This window comes from Fundulus heteroclitus, chromosome 6 (genome assembly GCF_011125445.2).
Source record: "Fundulus heteroclitus isolate FHET01 chromosome 6, MU-UCD_Fhet_4.1, whole genome shotgun sequence".
In the NCBI taxonomy this organism is placed as follows: domain Eukaryota; kingdom Metazoa; phylum Chordata; class Actinopteri; order Cyprinodontiformes; family Fundulidae; genus Fundulus; species Fundulus heteroclitus.
Genome location: NC_046366.1, coordinates 31,607,417 through 31,628,368, shown reverse-complemented (window position 1 = coordinate 31,628,368; position 20,952 = coordinate 31,607,417). Strand labels below are relative to the sequence as shown.

Sequence of the window (20,952 nt, the reverse complement as noted above, 5' to 3'; positions counted from 1 at the left end):
GGGGGAACAGATTTTCACAGGGCAACTGAATTTCGCACAACACCAGCGGTGTCCGCTTTTTTTTTTTCTTTGTTTTTTTAAACAGAACTTTATTGAACACTTCTAGAAACAATTACATTCCCCATTACTTCCATAAACAGCGCGCTGCTCTGTGACGTCTCCTTCTCGCATGTGGGCGGCTTTGTGGCCTTGAACCGTTCAGACAGAAGTATGATGGCGGTCGCATTTAACCGATTTCAGCAAAAATCGGCACTGAGCATCAAGAGCTGCAGTGTGAACGTAGAGAACTGAAAGATCTTTTACCTTTGACCTGGATCAGCATCAGGTTCTTGTACGGCACCGCGCTGTTGTTGGAGGTCTGCTCCGAGACGCTGGCGTTACGCAGACTCACACTGCTGAAGTTTTCTTTACTGGCAAGACCTGCCAGAGCCGCATCAGAGTACTCCGAGCTTTTACTGACTGGAAAAGAAAACGCTTTATAAAAAAAAATCAAGACCTACAAAAGGGGTTTATTAAATATAACAAGCTTCCAACTGTAAACATTGCAGTTGAACATGTTGCTTTTACTAATTTGTGGCAGTGAATGCTGTAGTTTTTCAAGCTTTGCCAGCTTCCAAAATGCCTCGCATTTCCCTCAGTGTTTTTTTTTATTTTTTTTTTATTACCACAAACAGCAAACACAGTGAGTACCGAGTCATTTCTAACACATTCGTCTTCCCAAACTGACACATACACCATAAGATGTGGCAGTCCTTACACTCACTCTTCTCAGCCTTCATCCTCTTGCTCTCCAACTGTGCCACGTTCAGTCTCTCCTCCGTGTATTCGTGCCGAATGTCCTCTCTGGCTGCCAGCATTTTAAGAGGATTTTTAGACGCCTGAACATTCCTGGCTGGTCGCACAGATCGCTTGTGCTGCACCATGGCCGAGGCCAGCCTGCGTGGGAGGAAAAGAGGCGCGCGAGCATGATGGAAAAGACAAAACGAGAGTCAGGAACCTGGGTGTTCTGACAACGGTATTTCAAGAAAAAGAACGTGGGTTGAGTCTTCGTACGTTGGACCGTGAGATCCAAAAATGCTGTCAAAGTCTTCGCTGATCTCGATCCTGGTGGGCATGCGTGGAAATTCTGCAACGCGCCTGTAGAACTTGGAGAAAATCTCATCGTCCAACTTCATCACTTCCTTCACCGCCTTCTCCGTCACTGTTATGGTGGTTTCCTGCAAACCCGCCACTGAACAGAAGGGAATCACAAACGAGAGACATTGTTAGAGCTTCGTGTGATTTAAAATCAACACAGCTGTGCTGAGAGGTAGAACACGAGCTCTACATGGATAGTAAATGAAACTGAGAGATTTAATATCATATGTATTATGTGTTGAGCTTGAGGTCCGGTGCATACCTTTGCTATTAATGCGCCCCAAAAAGCTCTCCAGCTTGTCAAGCTTCTTATCTGACTCCATGTCCGGCCTGGCTTCGATATCTGTAAACAAAACAATTAGCTTCTGAAACATCAGCAACTCCAATAGAAGCGGGTGATTATCCTTTAGCCTTTTCACAACCCAAACCCTGTGAAGTTCTTTCTTAATAAAATGTTTGTGGATCAAGCACTTAAACTTAAATTACATCCATTAGGTGTTTCTTCTCTGAAAATTTTATCCTCTACCAGCTGCATGCCCTTAACGATTATAATCCTTATTATGCCCAAAAGCTAGGCATTTTGGCTAGAGATCTTTAGATGTGGTCGACTCTGCACACATAAATGAACTTAAGCAAGCAAGTAGCTCATATAAAAACAAGACGAGAATTGTGATCTGAAGAGAAAAAAAGCAACTGAGATACTTTCTTAGCGGTTTCTATTCCAGCTGCAAATTTGCAAAGTATAGCAAATAAATAGACAAGACAGGAAATATCTTGGGATTTTGTCTGTCAGGCAGCCCTGATGGATCAGACTAATCTCTCTTTATAGACTAGCCTTTAAAGATCCAGGCATAGTCCAGTCCCAGCCAACTTTATTTAAAAAGCACTTGACACAAACACAAAATATAGATAACACTAACAGTGTCATGATTTGGGTTTTTGCTTGTTTGTTTTGGACTTTTCCGGACTTGTCTAGAAACAGCCCTGTCGCCTCTCAGCCACAGAAACCCTCCAATTAGCTCAGTCCACTCCTCAGTCACCGATCATAAGCCCAGCCCAGCTCCACCTGCTGCCACTAATCAGCTCCTACCCTGCTCACCTGTTCTCAGCCTTCATATACCTGCCTCACTCACTCATCATTTCGTCTCCTACCGTGTGCTCTGCCATCGTAACGCTCCCAGTCCACCCAGTGTGCTCAACCTGCATTCAGCCTTGACTAAAGAATGTTTCCAGTGTCTGTGTGCTGCTCTGTTTCCCTGAGGTCCTGCTGCGTGCGCCACCCGCCCTGGTGAGCCTTCGGCCTGCGTTATCCTCTCTCAAGTCAACTCCTACATTCACCACCGGCTCAAGTTCCTCACTGCCTGCACCTCCTGGACTGTCTGCATCCTCTGGGGTCTCCTTCCCATTTCTGCTTGCCCGGCTCGTCCGCCAGTATTCTAAGTCTCAACAAACCTTTTAAAACGTACCCTGTGATGGCTGGATTTTGGGTTTACACCTACAAACATGACAAAAAGAACTAATAAAGTTGAAAATCAATGAAATAACAAAACGCATGGACATAAAACCGACACCCTGCTAAGTATTAATTCAATTAAATTGTATTTATGTAGCGCCAGTTCATGAAACATGTCATCTCAAGGCACTTTCCAAAGTCAAATTCAATCAGAATATACAGATTGGTCAAAAAATGTTGATTGCATGAAAGTCCCGACAAGCAGCATTCACTCCTCCTGAAGAAGCATAGAGCCACATGGACAGTCGTCTGCATTGTTGATGACTTTGCAGCAATCCCTCATACTGAGCAAGCATGAAGCGACAGTGTGCTGCTAAAAGCCATTAAAAGTATATTAAAAGCCAGAGAGAAGGAATGTGACCATTTATATATATATATATATATATATATATATATATATATATATATATATATATATATATATATATATATATATATATATATATATATAAATGTCCATGCAGGATGCCTGTCTAATGTGCAGCAGTAGATCGTTCAAGTTCAGGTCCAGCTACAGAGAAGGTCCGGTCCCCTCAGAGCTGGCACCTGGTTCTCTGTACTGATGAGCGCAGAAGTTCAGCTGACCTAAGAGCTCAGAGATGTGGAGCAGGTGAGGCCATTCAAAGACCTAACTTCAAATATAAGAAGTTTCAGACTGATCCTAAAATGGACAGGCAGTCAGTGAAGTGAACTCAAAGCTGGTGAACTTAATGCGTGTTTTAGCACCATTTAGTCCCAGCGACACCAAAATAAAAGGCTTTACAGAGATCCAGCCATGTGGTCACAAAGGCATGGAGTGTTGTCTCTAAGTAAAAGTCAAACATGGAGAAAACTGCACTACTGTGGAAAAAGTAACATAAAAATGCTGTTTAGCTGTAGGGAAAAATTAAACAATAAAAACGATCAAATGTCTTGTTTAACAGAAGGCTTCCAATAACCCAGTGCAAATTCCTGAATGTTTGAGAAACCCATGTGCTCTGAATATGGACCAGGGTCAGCAGAGGCGTCTGCTGTTTTATTTTTCCTAAGTTGATGTCTATAACGTCGTCCACAGAAGTATTTTATTTACAACCAATGCTTTCATTTATATCTTTGCATATTTCTGACAGCTTTTCCTGAATGATTTCCTATTTAAAGTTGTTTTCCTGTTAAATTGCTAATTTATAGTACATGTAAAGTCACAAATACAGACAAAAACTTAACATGCACTGTATAACACTTTGTTGCAAAGGAAATTACATCTTTAACAAACATATTAGAACGGTTTAGCATCTCTAAACCTTTGGATCTTGACTCTTTAAATTTTGCCTCCCCAGAAACAATAAGTCATTTCTATTTATCTGATTTTATAGTTTGACAAGTAATTTTGCTTTTATGTATACATGTTTCTATAATTTTGTTTTTTGCTTTTAATATTAGCTCAACTCTGTTTTGTGACAATTAGATTTTTAAAAAGCACTGTTTTGTAAGTAAGATTTCAGAAGGTCTCTAGTTTTGTTTACAGGGATTTTGCAAAAGAAATATATTGGGTGTGCTTTCAATCAAATACTTCAAGTTTTTGTGAAACATTTGGCATTCTAAGTGAAAGAAAACATTTAAATTTGCTTTACGTAGTACAGAAGAGAGCCAGAGGGGGTCTTATTCTTAAACATCTGTGGTTCTGGTATTGGTATTTCTTTTGTATTTTTTTTTGCTTTATTTTTATTTTTTATTTGGATAAAACGGTGATGATGAGTCGGGACTTGAAAGCTTGTCTCACCCTCTTGTGGTTTGTTGACAGCCGGGGTGCCGCTCTTGAGTTTGGTGGAAACTGGTGACAGAATGGGGCTGATGACTGAGGAGGAAGCGGCCAGGCCTGTGGACACACAGAGAGAAAATCACACGACATTAGGCTGCATAAAGATAAAGTCAGGTCTGTCCTTACAATGTTTTCCATTTAGTCAAAATACCTCAAGTTCATAGAAGCAGAAATAATTTTTCATGGTTCTCCGCCTGACCTTATCAGTCTCTAACATTACTGGAGTAATTTCCTTTTACATCCCAGCATATCTTACATGACCCAGCCCGGGCCAAGCTTCAGCTGCTGAACAGATGACCTCCCATTTGACATGAAAATACTTTGTTATACAAAGATTACATGGCCACTACAAGGTGCCAAAGTCCTGACAAGTCATGTCATAACCGCTCCACCACGCTCGACACTTCATGTCAGGGGTTTGTGCCAATGTTTTTCAAGCATTGTGCTTCAGGGTATGGTCAAACATCTCCACTTTAGTCCCATCTGTCGGACGTTATTCCACAAGTCTTGTGGCTCATTAAGGTGCAACTTTGCAACTGAAGCATGCAGAGTTTGCGATGGAGCTCTTGGACTTCTGCAGTTTCTCTAAGCCAGGGGTGTCAAACATACGGCCCGCGGGCCAGATCCGGCCCGCCGAACAATTTAGTCCGGCCCTGTGGCTAAATGCATTATCATTATTAAAAAAAAAAAATATATATATATATATATATATATATATATATATATATATATATATATATATATATATATATATATTTTTTTTTTTTTTTTTTTTTTTTCTTTTTTTTTTTTCCCAGTGTCCTGTCTGGCAATGTGGCAATAAGATGCCACAAAGAGCTCATCAGATTTGACTTTCACAAGTGGACAAGATAAAAGGAAGAGAATGATGAAACAATTATTGAAAAAAACATGTACTTCGTTTAATTGATAATATGCAGTTCCTATATTGTCCACGAGGGGCGCTGTGTTTTTATTAGCAGATTAAGCTTCAGATGTGGAATAATTCAAATCATTTCTTAATTTATATCTGTTTGATGTATTTTGTCATGCAGGACAGTGTTTTTAACTGAGTAAAAGTATTGTTGAAATTGCACATACTTTTCTTAAAAACGCTGAGGTTATTCATAATATATTGTGTAAAAGTGAAATTAACTTAATATAAAAATCAACAAGTCCACATTTATTAGTTATATTTAATCCTGCAATGAGTGAACTCGTGTGGCCCTCTTGAGATCAGATTAAGCTGTATGCGGCCCCTAAACCAAAATGAGTTTGACACCCCTGCACTAAGCCTTGCATGATTTCGCTTTGGGGTGAATTAGCTGGGATGTCCGCTCCTCGGATGAGTGGCAAATACTTTCAAGGTTTTTCCTTTGTGAATGTTTTTTTCAGTAGAAAATATTCTTAACGAGTGTTTGGAAATTTCTTTTTTTATCCCTTCTCAGATTGACAAGTGCTGCTGGAAGCAACCATTGCTTCTTCTCTATGTTGATGTCTCGCCTTGGAATCCGTTTGCTTTTGTACGCTGAAGTGAAATAAAAGCTAAACAAAAAAACTGCACCTGGACAGATAATTTTCAGTATGTTTGACTTCCTCTTTTTTTTCCCCATGACTGCATTCCATATAGACAGCATCTTTGTTTAAAACACATTTAAAACTTTGTGATTCAATGACATAAAATGAAAATCTAAGGAAAAAACTGTACAGTCCTGTTGTCTTCTAAAGTAACGCCTGCATGTTAATGATGAAAATCCTTATTTATGGCCTTTTTTGTGTTTATTTTAGACCAGATCTTCTGTCTTTTCCTGCTTTTTGTGTCCCTTCCAAAGCGGCCGGCTTTTTTGCGCTGACCTTTCTTGACCATTCGCGCAGCGACTGTGTACTGCGTGGAGTCATTGGCCGCCCCTTTGCCTTTCGTCTTCCAGGCATCCTCGCGTGTCGAAATCATCTGTTTCCTCTCTTCAATGGTCATCTGGGCCTCTGTCTCTTCTCCAGCCTTCTGCATAGAAACGAGGAGATTTAAAACGAGAAATCTCATTAGGTCGAAGCGTCAAAGCCTGCACAGAAAGCAATAAACTCCGGCTGCAGGGCACCGATTACCGTTCCAGCTCATTTCCAAGTTGTGCCGCAATTATTTTTCCTATCATCTGCATATAAATCACTTCCATAGAGGGGATCAGAACCTTCATGTACAGCTGCTTACACAATACAACCTTAAAATCTTACATCCTATCCCACATAATTTCCCCGTATTTAATGTCCCAGCGTTATTATTGATGATGTGACAGCATCAGGTCAAGCAGAGACACACAGATTAGATGCATCCAATCAAGCTAGGCACGCGGGTATTACGGTTTCTTTATCTTTTCCCGAAACATCAGCTCTACGCCGACTTCTACTCATGCCGTCCGGGACCATCGACCCGTCTCAACACTGCAAGGAGAAAGCGTCGCTTTGGCAGGCAGAGAAAGGCGGGAGCTCAGTTCATGCCGTTCCATTACAGCAGCTCACGTGCAAGTCCTTACCTGACCGTGATGGTCAATATACTGGCACTTTTGGCCAAGGGAAATGGGAGGAGAATAGGTGGAGGAGAAGACAGGCTCCTGAGGATGGAGAGATGGCTTGAAAAGAGGATAAAAAAGGAGGAAATGCAAAAAAAAAAAAAAAGCATACAAAAACAAATATGGACACCGAGAAAGGTTGGATGTAGAGGCGAGGAAGATGAAGTCAGAAACTGGGAGCGTGATGCAAAAAGTTAAAGTTCAGAGTTGGTTTCATTTGCACCAGCTGGGACATTTGTTCTGCAGCAACGTTTTTGCCATCTGTAAATTTTAGCAGCTAAACAATGACTAGTACTTAAAAAAAACCTTAAAACTGGTAAATAAATTCTTTTGGTTTTTGTAAATAATCCTAATTCAAAGGGATGCTGGACAATATGTCTTTGCACTTGGCCGGTCCATGAAAGGTGACAGTTTATGAGGGAATGCCTCCACATATTTCTGCAGACGACATGATCCAGGTCATATTTTCAGCTCTTTGTCTTATCGTTGCCAACCTTGTTTATTTCAGGGTTTTAAGCATTTGAACTTTGCTTTATTTTTATTTTATTTTTTTAAATGTAGATCCCTGAAAACTGATCGACTATCTTGGAATTAAAAGGTTTTGTTTTTTTTGTAGATCAAAACTACATTTGGAGAGTCGAACATGTTTATTGTGGCTATATGTTTTCATTTCTACATCTTAACATTGCCACAGTCATTGTGAAACGTAATGTTTTCCAGCCTGATGTTGAGAAAAGTAAAACTACAAACGCCATAAAACATCTACACCAGATAAACCTGAATGCTTATACAACGACACATTAAATTACCAGAAGTTTATATATAAAAAAAACAACATTATTGCATGTTGTGCATATTGTCATGCCCCACAGCATGATGCTGCCAACATCATGCTTAGCAACTGTTAGAATAACATAGAATAGAAACATCCTTTGTTGTCCCTCAGTGAGGAAATACAGGCGTACCAGCAGCAAAGTGAAAGTCCAATGGAAGCATGCAGATTGGCACAAAGGTGGAAATATTACAACAATAAATAAAAAAATACCAGACTGTAGGTCTGTAGTGTTCTAAGGTTTGAACGCCTCACTTTGTCTAGTCCAGAAATATCTCTCTTGTCATGGTGAAACTCTTCTCCATAACACATTTGGTGTATCCGTGTAGGCGGCTGCTAATTTCAGTCAAGATTGAAGGTGTCAGATTTTGGGGTTTCTTTGAAAAAAAAAAAAATGCAGAATCAACAGCACACACCCGTTGTTAGAGACAGCAGGAAAGGCCAAACAGATTTAGGAGAAACAAAAAGCAGGCCCACACAAACCCTGTGATTGGACAGCGCGGTTACCGCTCAAAGCTGATTGGTTTAGAACTTTGTGAGCTGCTGGCAATGAGTCTCACCCAAAGCTGTTCAGAGCCTGGGACAGCGTTCTGGTCCTGAGCGACCTCCCCTTCCTCCTGAGGGGTTAAAACACAGAGAAAGGACTCGGTCAATAGAAGGGGGGGGGGGGGGGGGGGGGGGGCTGTTGTTGCTAAAGAGTTTGCAGCCAAGACAGAAACGGCCTAAACAGACCGTATCTTCCACCAGAATACTAATCTGAAGCCGGACAGAAGCTCTTTACAGTCTTATAACGACAGGTTTACATCAAGCTTGTGGTTGAAATTCCAGAAATATATCTAAAAAGATATTGTTGAAATATTACTTTTTTACATTTTAGTTTCTATTTAGTTTGTCCTCCTTGAAAACACTGTGTACTTACATCAAAATGTTTTATGGAGATTTTTTCTTTTTGTCAGACTGGTTTGATGAAATATGATTCAATATGTCCAACAACGACGTTTTTTATTCTAGACATGATGAAAACACTTTTATGGGTGTGGACGAACCTTGTTCTGGCTGCTCGGCTCCATCTCCCATTGCTGAGGCTGCTGCTGCTCGGCTGATGCCACTTTTACCACTTCCTGTTTCTTGTTGATCCTGTTCCTCCAGTCTTCCTCGCCACTCTTCTTCAACAGTGCCACTCTAGACATCAACACAGGTTCGAAACAAAAGCAGGCTTATAAAAGATGCCGTGCACAACTACGTTTAAAACTATCGGCTGAAGAACTGTAATGTTAACTTGTCTATTTTATACCCAGGATAATTGAGGACAAAAACAGATGTACTCAACAAAAGATACATTTTCCTAAATATTTCTGTGTTAGATGATGCTACTGCAACAAAAGAAGAATTTATCTTACCATATCTTATCATAAAGTTGTAGGGGCTCCTGGGGAAAAAAAAAGGATTTTTCAAGAAAAAAAAAAAAAAAAACGGGGTCGAGAATTTCGGATTCTCAGCCAACAAACCTGACCTGTATGGAAGGTAAATGCGTTAGAAAGATTCAGCTCAGTTTGTTTACACAGAGCCAATTCACAACACGACGCCTCAAGGCCCTTTACGGGAAAAAGTAACTCAGTTAAATCATACAGACAGATTCCAAGTCAATACACAACAATTAATCCTGGTTATCAGGCCATGCAGTCCAGTTTACTTTATAATTCTTGTTTAGTTAAAAAGTTTTCTGTCTAAGGAAACCCAGCAGATTGCATCAAGTCATTGACTTGCAGCATTCACTCCTCCTGAGAGATAATGTAGCCACTACAGTATACAGTCGTCTGCATTGTTGATGGCTTTGCAGCAATCCCTCATACTGAGCATACATGTAGCGACAGTGGAGAGGAAAACTCCCCTTTAACAGGAAGGAACCTCCAGAAGAACCAGGTTCAGTGTAAATGGCCATCTTCCATGACCGACTAGGGTGGAGAGACATAAAAAGAACAAAGAAGCACTGGACCAGGAGTACTTTCTATGTGAGAGAACAGTAAAAAAGGGAATGGCAGTACTAGCTCCTTCAGTGGCTTGATGTAGGAAACACAGCAAGGAAGATAAACTCTGAGTCAGAGGATAAAAGAGAGCACATGAAGTTAGTCGTAGTTAAAGCTCAGCTAACAGCTGTCTAGGAGAGAGGCCGGGTTTATCAAGGGCCGTGTGTATCATCTATAAATAGCTAATAATGGATGGCTAAAAGTAAAAATAAAAAGTGTGTTTGCTGCTGTTTGAGGATGAAAGGCCCAGAAATTAGGACATTCTGAGGAATGTGCTACATTTCAGAGGGGATGGTCCGACTGCACAGCTCTCTGCTGGCTGCCAAGAGCAGAAAACCCATAATGATGATTTAAAACGTCTCTTCAAAGAGTTAACAGAGCTGAAAACCTCACTGTGTAAGAAACAGGGAGCTACACTGCAAAAATAGAACTAAAAATATAACTTTTTCTTGAAATGAGAGTATGTTACCTTGATTTGAACAGGTCAATAAGATTATTTGCCATCGAAATAAGATTTTTGCACCAAAAATAGGAACAACTCATCTCCATCATTTTATTTCAAGTGCATCTAATTATCTTATTTTAGGGGTAAACAGATTAATTCCATTGGCAGATACTCTTATTTACCTGCTCAAATCAATGGCAAATACACTAATTTCAAGAAAATTTTACTTATTTTTAGTTACCTTTTTGCAGTGTACTTCTGTTTAATTCGTTTAAACACTGAAAAATGTAAAATACCTTGCCTTTTGTTATCTTACTTGCAAAACGTTGCGTCAGAGTTCTGTCTTTGGTGGATTTCTTTTAGTATTTTATAGGGTAAATTGGGGACTGGATCCAGGATTTATGAATGAACTCTAAGCCCATCCATTCATATCTTTCACATCTAGGCCGGTGCATGCCTTCCACTCAATAATTTACTCAATTACTTTGTCCTTATTCATGCTATCATATTAGATCTTTGAACGAGGAATAATCTACTTCTTTTCGTCATGATCATGGATTATAAAAACCAAATAAAAATGTACCTGTTTGCTTTTAACTCTATAATTAGGCCCGAGCAGCGAAGCGCTGCGAAGGCCTATTGTTTCTGTGTTGTTTCTTATTATTATTATTATTATTATTTTTATTCTGCCCCCCTAAAGAGGGGCCTTTTTGGGGGCTTTATCATATTCAAAAACTCACCAAACTTTGCAGATGCATGGTGACTGTTTAAAAATTTTGTATTTTAAGGTCGTCACAAAAATCTAAAGAAAAATGCCTCAACGGCGCCACCTAGAAATTTTCAAAGGACCCTTTGCTATTCACTTACTTCATCGTAGATTAATGAAATTTTGTACAGTTGTAGATCTAAGCAAGACGCTCAGAATTTACAATAAACGTCATAGTGCAAATATCACAGGAAGTCGGCCATTTTAGATTGAAGGTCGTAATTTTACCTCATTTTTTACGTTTACAGCATTGGTATTTGATCGAACTCGTCCTAGGGATTTCGAGCGAGCGGCTTGAAACTCGGTCAGTCTGATCATAAGGCATGGCCAATTAAAAGTTATCAAAACGGTGAGTTTTTGAGCATGTTGAAGGGGCGTTAGCAGGGGTCAAAGTTCACCTACTCGCCACAAAACAGAAAACTGTTATATCTCCTACACAGAAACACACAGAGGCACCAAACTTTCTGTAATTGATCATCATCGGGTCTTCCACAATATCCAATGGTCAAATGATGACATCACTTAGGCCACGCCCCCTGACAATAGGAAAAACTGTTATATCTCCTACACAGAAACACACAGAGGCACCAAACTTTCTGTGATTGATCATCATCGGGTCTTCTACAATATCCAATAGTCAAATGATGACATCACTTAGGCCACGCCCCCTGACAACAGGAAAAACTGCTATATCTCCTACACAGAAACACACAGAGGCACCAAACTTTCTGTGATTGATCATCATCGGGTCTTCTACAGTATCCAATGGTCAAATGATGACATCACTTAGGCCACGCCCCCTGACAACAGGAAAAACTGTTTTATCTCCTACACAGAAACACACAGAGGCACCAAACTTTCTGTGATTGATCATCATCGGGTCTTCTACAATATCCAATAGTCAAATGATGACATCACTTAGGCCACGCCCCCTGACAACAGGAAAAACTGTTTTATCTCCTACACAGAAACACACAGAGGCACCAAACTTTCTGTGATTGATCATCATCGGGTCTTCTACAATATCCAATAGTCAAATGATGACATCACTTAGGCCATGCCCCCTGACAACAGGAAAAACTGTTTTATCTCCTACACAGAAACACACAGAGGCACCAAACTTTCTGTGATTGATCATCATCGGGTCTTCTACAATATCCAATGGACAAATGATGACATCACTTAGGCCACGCCCCCTGACAACAGGAAAAACTGCTATATCTCCTACACAGAAACACACAGAGGCACCAAACTTTCTGTGATTGATCATCATCGGGTCTTCTACAATATCCAATAGTCAAATGATGACATCACTTAGGCCACGCCCCCTGACAACAGGAAAAACTGTTTTATCTCCTACACAGAAACACACAGAGGCACCAAACTTTCTGTGATTGATCATCATCGGGTCTTCTACAATATCCAATGGACAAATGATGACATCACTTAGGCCACGCCCCCTGACAACAGGAAAAACTGCTATATCTCCTACACAGAAACATACAGAGGCACCAAACTTTCTGTGATTGATCATCATCGGGTCTTCTACAATATCCAATGGTCAAATGATGACATCACTTAGGCCACGCCCCCTGACAACAGGAAAAACTGCTATATCTCCTACACAGAAACACACAGAGGCACCAAACTTTCTGTGATTGATCATCATCGGGTCTTCTACAATATCCAATGGTCAAATGATGACATCACTTAGGCCACGCCCCCTGACAACAGGAAGTGTCATGTTTTATTGTCCATGGCTTTTACAGGCAATTCATGTCGTGAATACATTACATAAATAAGATAATAATTCTTAGTCAGAGGAAATCCAAGGCAAAAACAGTTAGAAAAGTTTTGGGTTCATATTTAATCAGAGTGAGACATCACAACTTTGTTAGATCTCTATGTGAATTACGTGAGATAGTGAGTGCTCTCACCTTAAAAAAAGATCTTTGACGTATTTTGCTCCGGTTAAAAGCTGCTTTTCAGCGATGAAGCTAGGGAAACTGCTAATGTTGAAGTTGAATTTGTTCTACACGCTTCTGCCTTGGAAAAATATTCGTCTTTTTACAAAAAGAATGTTTAAAGCCAGATTTGGGAACAAAGGTTATTCAGAGAATGCAAGAAAAGGAAGCTTTTGTGGGGAACTTTTGTCCTAGCTGTCTAGCTGCATATGGCCCCAGGACAGCACAATAGTTTTCTTGAAGTTTAATTTTGGAGAAGTAGAAACAAGTATTAATTTCAAAAGGTAGGTAAAAAAGGAAAAAAGTTTTTACAAAATCTTAAAATGTTGGATAGTTGTTATTTCCATCTTGCTGTGAAAATTGGTGAAATATTATCATTTTTAATGCTTAGATATAAAATCGCAAGGCCATTACTAAAATTGCCTTTTGTTGAAAATGTTTTTTGGCATACCAAATTTTATATTTATAGGTAGCCTAGATGTGCATAATAAAAGAGTGGAACTAAAACCTGGTCTAAGATTATTATGGAGCTTTAACTTGCTAAGAGTAATACTGTTAGATGATTATATCTTTAAAATGAGATAACTGTCTCAAAAAATGTGATAGTTTATTTGGTCTGAAGAGATGATGCAATTCAATGTTATTTATATAGCGACAATTCATGAAATATGTCATCTCAAGGCACTTTACAACGTCAAAATCAATCAGATTATACAGATTGGGTCAGATTATACACAAAAATTCCTATATAAGGGAACCAGTTCATTGCATCAAAGTCTTGACAAGTAGCATTCTCTCTTGAAGAAGTGTAGAGCCACAGGGAGAGTCGTCTGCATTGTCCATGGCTTTGCAGCAATCCTACCTACTGAGCAAGCATGAAGCGACAGCAGGAAAAAAAACTCCCCATTAACGGGAAGGAAAAACCTCCAGCAGAACCGGGCTCAGTATGAACGGTCATCTGCCTCGACAGACTGGGGGTTACAGAAGACAGAGCAGAGACACAACAAGAGAGACAAAAAAAGCACAGAAGTTCTACATTAGATGGTAGTAGCGGGTGATATGTCTTCCCTGGATGAAGCCACAGCTAAAAGAACGCCAGACCAGGTGTGCCTACTATGAAGAAAAAAGAAAAATCAAAAAGTTAAAAGCTGAAATTACAACAGTCATTCAAAATTGAAGAACAATAGACCCTGATGTCCTGCAGTAGCCTAAACCTATAGCAGCATAACTATAGAGGTAGCTCAGGGTAACATGAGCCACTCTAACTATAAGCTTTTTAAAAAAGGAAAGTCCAGCTTCTAGTGGAGAAGTTCAAGTATCTTGGGGTCTTGTTCACGAATGAGGGGAAGATGGAGCGGGAGATCGACAGGCGGATTGGTGCGGCATCTGCTGTGAAGCGGGCGCTATACCGGTCCGTTGTGGTGAATCTGCACCAGATTTTTTGTGAGTCGTGGGGGAGCGCTGCCGAACACGTTCGTGTAAATCGCCCAGTGGACGGGCGGGCAAAATGCGTGACAGCATCTGCGGTGGCGGGCGGCCGGCGGAGCGCAAATCCCAGCGGTGGCCAAGGCCGGAGCGGCGCTTTGCTGCGAGGGCCGCTCATCACCGCTTGCGGTTTTAATTAGGCCCGAGCAGCGAAGCGCTGCGAAGGCCTATTGTATCTGTGTTGTTTAATTATTATTATTATTATTAATCTGCCACCCCAAAGAGGGGCCTTTTTGGGGGCTTTATCATACTCAAAAACTCACCAAACTTGGCGGATGCAAGAAGACTGTTTAAAAATTTTGTATTTTAAGGTCGTCACAAAAATCAAAAGAAAAATGCCTCAACGGCGCCACCTAGCAATTTTCAAAAGACCCTTTGCTATTCACTTACTTCATCGTAGAGACATGAAATTTGGTACAGTGGTAGAGCTCACCAAGACGCTCAGAATTTACAATTAATGTCATAGTGAAAATATCACAGGAAGTCGGCCATTTTAGATTGAAGGTCTGATTTTGACCTCAATTTTGACGTTTACAGCATTGGTACTTGATCGAACTCCTCCTAGGGATTTCGAGCGAGCGGCTTGAAACTCGGTCAGTCTGATCATAAGGCATGGCCAATTAAAAGTTATCAAAACGGTGAGTTTTTGAGCATGTTGAAGGGGGGTTAGCAGGGGTCAAAGTTCACCTACTCGCCACAAAACATAAAACTGTTATATCTCCTACACAGAAACACACAGAGGCACCAAACTTTCTGTGATTGATCATCATCGGGTCTTCTACAATATCCAATGGTCAAATGATGACCTTGCTTAGGCCACGCCCCCTGACAACAGGAAGTGTCATGTTTTGTTGTAAGCGGTCGCTATGTTACCCCTTTAAGCTAATCAACATGAAACTGTGTCCACAGACAGAACACATGTTGATGTGTTGTGGATTTCAGGCCCAACTGGATTCGATGGAGCAGGGGGGCGTGGCGGCGTGGCATATTCACCTCAAACGCTGCTGTCATACGTTTGGCTCTGAATTCCACAGTTTTGGGCCAAGCTGCTTAAAACTCATTTGGATGCATCCTTATCCACCCCCCAACAGGAATCCATAACAAACTTTAGTGAGCAGGACTTAGTTTCTCCATAGCGCCACCAAGCAATTTTCAAAGGACCCTTTGCTATTCACTTAGTTCATCGTAGAGTAATGAAATTTTGTACAGTTGTAGATCTCAGCAAGGCACTCAGAATTTACAATTAATGTCATAGTGCAAGTATCACAGGAAGTAAGCCATTTTAGATTGAAATCTGAATTTTGACACCATGTTGACATGGTATCAAATACCATCATCATCAAGTTTGATCATATTTGATCAAACTTGTCCAGCAGGGGGCAGCAAGAGACCACAAATAAACCCCAAAAGAATTTCTCTTGGTAAGTAACTGATCTTAACTCTTTGGTTTCCTTATATATTTAAGTTGAACAGATATACAAATCCTGCTTGAAAACTGACAAACTTACTCTTGTTCAATACATTTCAGTTTTTATTTATATAGCGCCAAATCATGAAACATGTCATCAGGGGTGTACTGGGACAAAAAAATCGGCCCTGGCATTTTGGATTAGACTGGCCTACCACATTTTGTTGTGTACTGAATGTGTATACCAACTGTACAATACCTTGAGGTCAGGTTAATGGAAATTAGTGAGAGTGGACACTTAAAATACTTCTAAAATCTTAATTTATTAACACGGTAAAATGTAAACTCCATCACAGCACAGCAACTATTCTTAGATCAGAGAGAGAGAGAGAGAAAGAGAGGTGTCAGGGTCAATCACACATATTATCACGTTACATCATTATAAGAAGTTATTGTAAGTTGCTCATCAGATCTATTTAGTCTTCCAGATACTGTAGGGTAACATTGGACTAATGTGCACTCACTGTGTAAAAAAGGATGCCAATGACAAAATGAACCAGAGAAAGGCCTCACTTATCATGGAAAGAAAGAAAATATATAATAACATAGTATAAATTTTGATTTACTCAGTCATTTGTAATAAGTATTTTATTTATCTAATTTCCTAGTTTTTGATCCTATTTTCTTTAAAATCGCAGACTTTTCGGTATTTTTCATGTAAATCCTTGGTGGCGCTTCATAGCGAAGCCGGTGAGGCCGCAGGGAGCTTGGCCTCCCCTGGGATTGTGCAATCCCATGTTAACTGCGCTGACTTCCATTCTGTGAATGCATCTTCCTGTCTCTAGATCATAAATTCAATTGTTCAAACAGTTATGAACAGTTTTCCACAATTTAATGTATGTGTATTACGAATTGTGTTTTGGTCATCAAACTGTGTGCAGATAACATGTTTTCGTGGTGCTGGCCGATCATAAACAGCAAAGAACTGGTTGTAGGTGAGGCCGGCAGTTCCTTGGCCGCTAGGCAGGGGGCGCTCAAGGTGCACCGCTCGTGATCCCCAAATAGTAGAGTCAAAGCAAGTTATGGATGTTTTATTAGCGAGTTTTGCTAAACAAGTAAAGCACTAAAAAGACTCTAAACATACAGCTGGAACAAGACTGATCAGGGAAGGCTTTCTTCCCTGGCAGTGAGCTCCATTGAGACTGAGAGACTTTTAAAACTGAAGAAGATAGAGAGAACTTTTACCGGAAAATTATGATATTTTTGTTCAGAAAGAGCGCCGCAGGGACTTAAAATATAAGTAGAGGTAAGACAGCGATACTTATTCATGTTTTGTTTTTGTGATAAAATGTGCATAATGTGGGTTATAGTTTTAGAATGTGTTACAAATGCAGAAATCCATCATAACTCATAAACTGTTACAGTCAAATGACAAATAATTTATTTTTATTTTTTCATCAAATAATCAATATTTTTCCATGTCTCTTGGTGAATTAATTTGGCTCAATCAGTCTCCTTCAGCACTTTGCAACGAGTCTACTCTGTAGAGTGTATATATTTGTAAATCTGACTCTGATGACGCCAGTGCCTCACCAGCTATGAACCCTACCGCACGTCACTGACTACCACCACCACCATATTTTACATCAGACAACGGAGCAGATGAAGGGCCTGCTGTTGGGAACATGTCAGTCAGTTTGACACTTCGCAGCGTCCGTTTAAAGAACTCGTTTCTTTTTTTCGCGCAGTTTCTCTGCGCCTCCCTTGCGTTTCTTATCCATTATTACTGTGAACACCGCTGCACAAAGTTCCACATGGAGCGTGAAGGTGTTTTTCTACTTTATGATTGGCCTAGCCCTTTAGACTGTCAGGGATGATAACCAATGGGCTGCAGTAGCCTGTGGTAAGGGCCGGATGATCGGAACAGACTCTTGCTCTGCTGATTTTATTTTTCTTCATGCATGATGCAAATATAACAAGACAGATATATAAAATAATAATAATACATATTATTAATATACATGTCGGGTCTGCCGGCCCAAACAGCACGTCGGCCCACCGGGAAAATGCCCGGTACGCCCGATTACCAGTCCATGCCTGCATGTCATCTAAAGGCAGTTTACAATGTCAAAATCAATCAGATTATACGTATTAAATAAGATTATCCAGATTGGTAAATGAAATTCCTATATAAGGGAACCAGTTGATTGCATCAAAGTCGTAACAAGCAGCATTCACTCCTGAAGAAGCGTAGAGCCACAGGGAGAGTCGTTTGCATTGTACATGGCTTTGCAGCAATCCCTCATACAGAGCAAGCATGAAGTGACAGCAGAAGGAAAAACTCCCCATTAAAAGGAAGGAAAAACCGCCAGCAGAACCGGGCTCAGTATGAACGGTAATCTGCTTTGACCGACTGGGGGTTACAAAAGAGAGAGAAGAGACACAACAAGACAGACAAAAAAGCGCAGAAGCACACATTGATCCAGTAATCTGTTTTACATTAGATGGTAATAACAGGTGATCTGTCTTCCCTGGATGATGTCACAGCTAACAGAACGCCAGACCAGGTGTACCTACTATGAAGAAAAAATAGAAAAAACAAAAAGTTAAAAGCTGAAATGACAACAGTCATGCAAAATTGAAGAACAATAGACCCTGATGTCCTGCAGCAGCCTAAGCCTATAGCAGCATAACTATAGAGGTAGCTCAGGGTAACATGAACCACTCTAACTATAAGCTTTGTCAAAAAGGAAAGTCCCAAGAGCCAGCTTCTAGTGGACGAGTTCAAGTATCTTGGGGTCTTGTTTCACGAATGAGGGGAAGATGGAGCGGGAGATCGACAGGCGGATTGGTGCGACGTCTGCTGTGAACCGGGCGCTGTACCGGTCCGTTGTGGTGAAGAGAGAGCTGAGCCAAAAGGCCAAGCTCTCGATTTACCAGTAGATCTACGTTCCTACGCTCATCTATGGTCACGAGCTTTGGGTCGTGACCGAAAGAACGAGATCCTGGATACAAGCGGCCAAAATGAGTTTTCTCCGTAGTGTGTCTGGGCTCTCCCTTAGAGATAGGGTGAGGAGCTCAGTCATCCGGGGAGGACTCAGAGTAGAGCCGTTGCTCCTTCACATTGAGAGGAGCCAGTTGAGGTGGCTTGGGCATCTGATCAGGATGCCTCCTGGACGCCTCCCTGGTGAGGTGTTCTGGGCATGTCCCCCTGGGAGGAGGCCCAGGGGAAGACCCAGGACACGCTGGAGAGACTCTGCTGGCCTGGGAACGCCTTGGGATTCCCCCGGAGGAAGTGGCCCAAGTGGCTGGAGAGAGGAAGGTCTGGGCCTCCCTCTTGAAGCTGCTACCCCCGCGACCTGACCCCGGATAAGCAGAAGACGATGGATGGATGGAAAAAGGAAAGTTTTAGGATTAGTCTTAAAAGTAGACAGGGTGTCTGCGTCACGGACCAAAACTGGGAGTTGGTTCCACTGGAGAGGAGCATGATAGCTAAAGGATCTGCCTACCATTCTGGTTTTATAGACTTTAGGAACCACCAGCAGACCTGCTTTCTGAGAGTGAAGTGGTCTGTTAGAAATTACTAAAGTTTGTACACAACATACACATGTGGAATATTGCTAACGTGTTACTTTAGCAATATTCCAATTGCTAAAGTGTTACTTTTACATTATTACTTTTGGGTGTGTATCCACCAATTTAACTGTCAAACTTTCATAAAAGCTGTCTTAATGCAAGAAACGAAACCCTTAAACACATGAAATAATTAACTTTAAATAACTAAAAAGGTTTTGTTAACTTTTCACATGAAGCTGGATTAACAGCTAGTAAGATACCTTTGATTAAATTTGTATACTAGTGTTTAAACCAGGGGTGTCAAACGTACGGCCTGCGGGCCAAATCTGGCCCGCCGAACGATTTAGTCCGGCCCGGTGGCCAAATGCATTTTCATTATTCAACGGCTGTGTCTCCTCGGTGCATCGACTGATCTGCACCAGATTTTTTGTGAGTCGTGGGGGAGCGCTGCCCAACGCGTACGTGTGTATTGCATGGTAGACGGGTGAGGAAAATGCTTGACAGCTTCTGCGGTGGCTGGCGGCGGGAGGTGCACGTACCCTAGCGGTGGGCCATAGGCCAGAGCGGCGCTTGGCTGCGAGGGCCGATCATCACCGCTTGCGGTTTTAATTTTCTCTGTTCCTGGTGGACCTCCTTGTCATCTCTAGACATGATATAAGCTTTTTTTTTTTTTTTAACCATGTGCGTTTGTGGATTTTCGTTCTGTCAGAAAGGTGTTTACTGAACCCGGATGCAATGGTCACTCCTTGTAATGCTATTATTATCAGACCTCGTCACACCGGATTAAGATTACCCTCGGTTGTCCAACAACTTCGCAGCCACTCGCTCACCGTGTCTGGATCCCAACAGAACAGGAAGACCTTATCGCAACTTGAAATCCGCCATCGTCCTGCTTAAGTTGTAGTACTCGCCAAATAGGGTAACTTCCACTGCTTTCCTGGCGCCGATATCCCAGCGGTGCAACCAAAAGCATCGCCTCTGGGCTGCATGCGCCTCACAATCTACACGCTGCACCATATAAATGGGAGGCTTCTGCCAAACACCATTAGAGTTTGCCCCTTAAGAGCATCAGCTCATTAGCCTATTGGGGGGACTGTGGCTAAGAGTAGTCGGCTTGCATTTGGTAGGTTGTAAGTTCCATTCCAGCTTTCTTCACTGCCATATGTCGGTGGGCCCCTGATCAAAGCACTTAATCCTAATTTTTCTGCTGATCTGCACATCGGTGTATGAATATGTGTCCTAACCTGGCACTGTGCTTTGTGCACAGATCCGTGACTGAATCATGACTACCAAACGCAGAATGTGAGGATGTTTCACTGCTCGTTGTGTTCAGAAGCCTGGATTTCATGCAACAACTGTGAGATTATATTATAAATCCTATAAAATTACGTTAGTCTGGCTGCAATTTAAGGGTGTGGTCGCGTCTAATCAGTTGGAAAC

General features: G+C 41.2%; 1 protein-coding gene across 1 annotated transcript in view; it reads right to left on the bottom strand.

The window, feature by feature from the left end:
• Positions 1–259: 259 nt before the first annotated feature.
• Positions 260–20,952, bottom strand: part of LOC118556141 (supervillin-like) — a 52,533-nt gene continuing 31,840 nt past the window's right edge. The window contains exons 17-25 of the mRNA XM_036137788.1: positions 8,888–9,023; positions 8,402–8,458; positions 6,974–7,051; positions 6,300–6,447; positions 4,410–4,505; positions 1,400–1,480; positions 1,054–1,231; positions 764–936; positions 260–459 (exon numbers count right to left, since the gene is read on the bottom strand). Coding sequence (XP_035993681.1) covers positions 260–459; positions 764–936; positions 1,054–1,231; positions 1,400–1,480; positions 4,410–4,505; positions 6,300–6,447; positions 6,974–7,051; positions 8,402–8,458; positions 8,888–9,023 — 1,147 coding nt within the window. The remainder of the gene's footprint in view (positions 460–763; positions 937–1,053; positions 1,232–1,399; positions 1,481–4,409; positions 4,506–6,299; positions 6,448–6,973; positions 7,052–8,401; positions 8,459–8,887; positions 9,024–20,952) is intronic.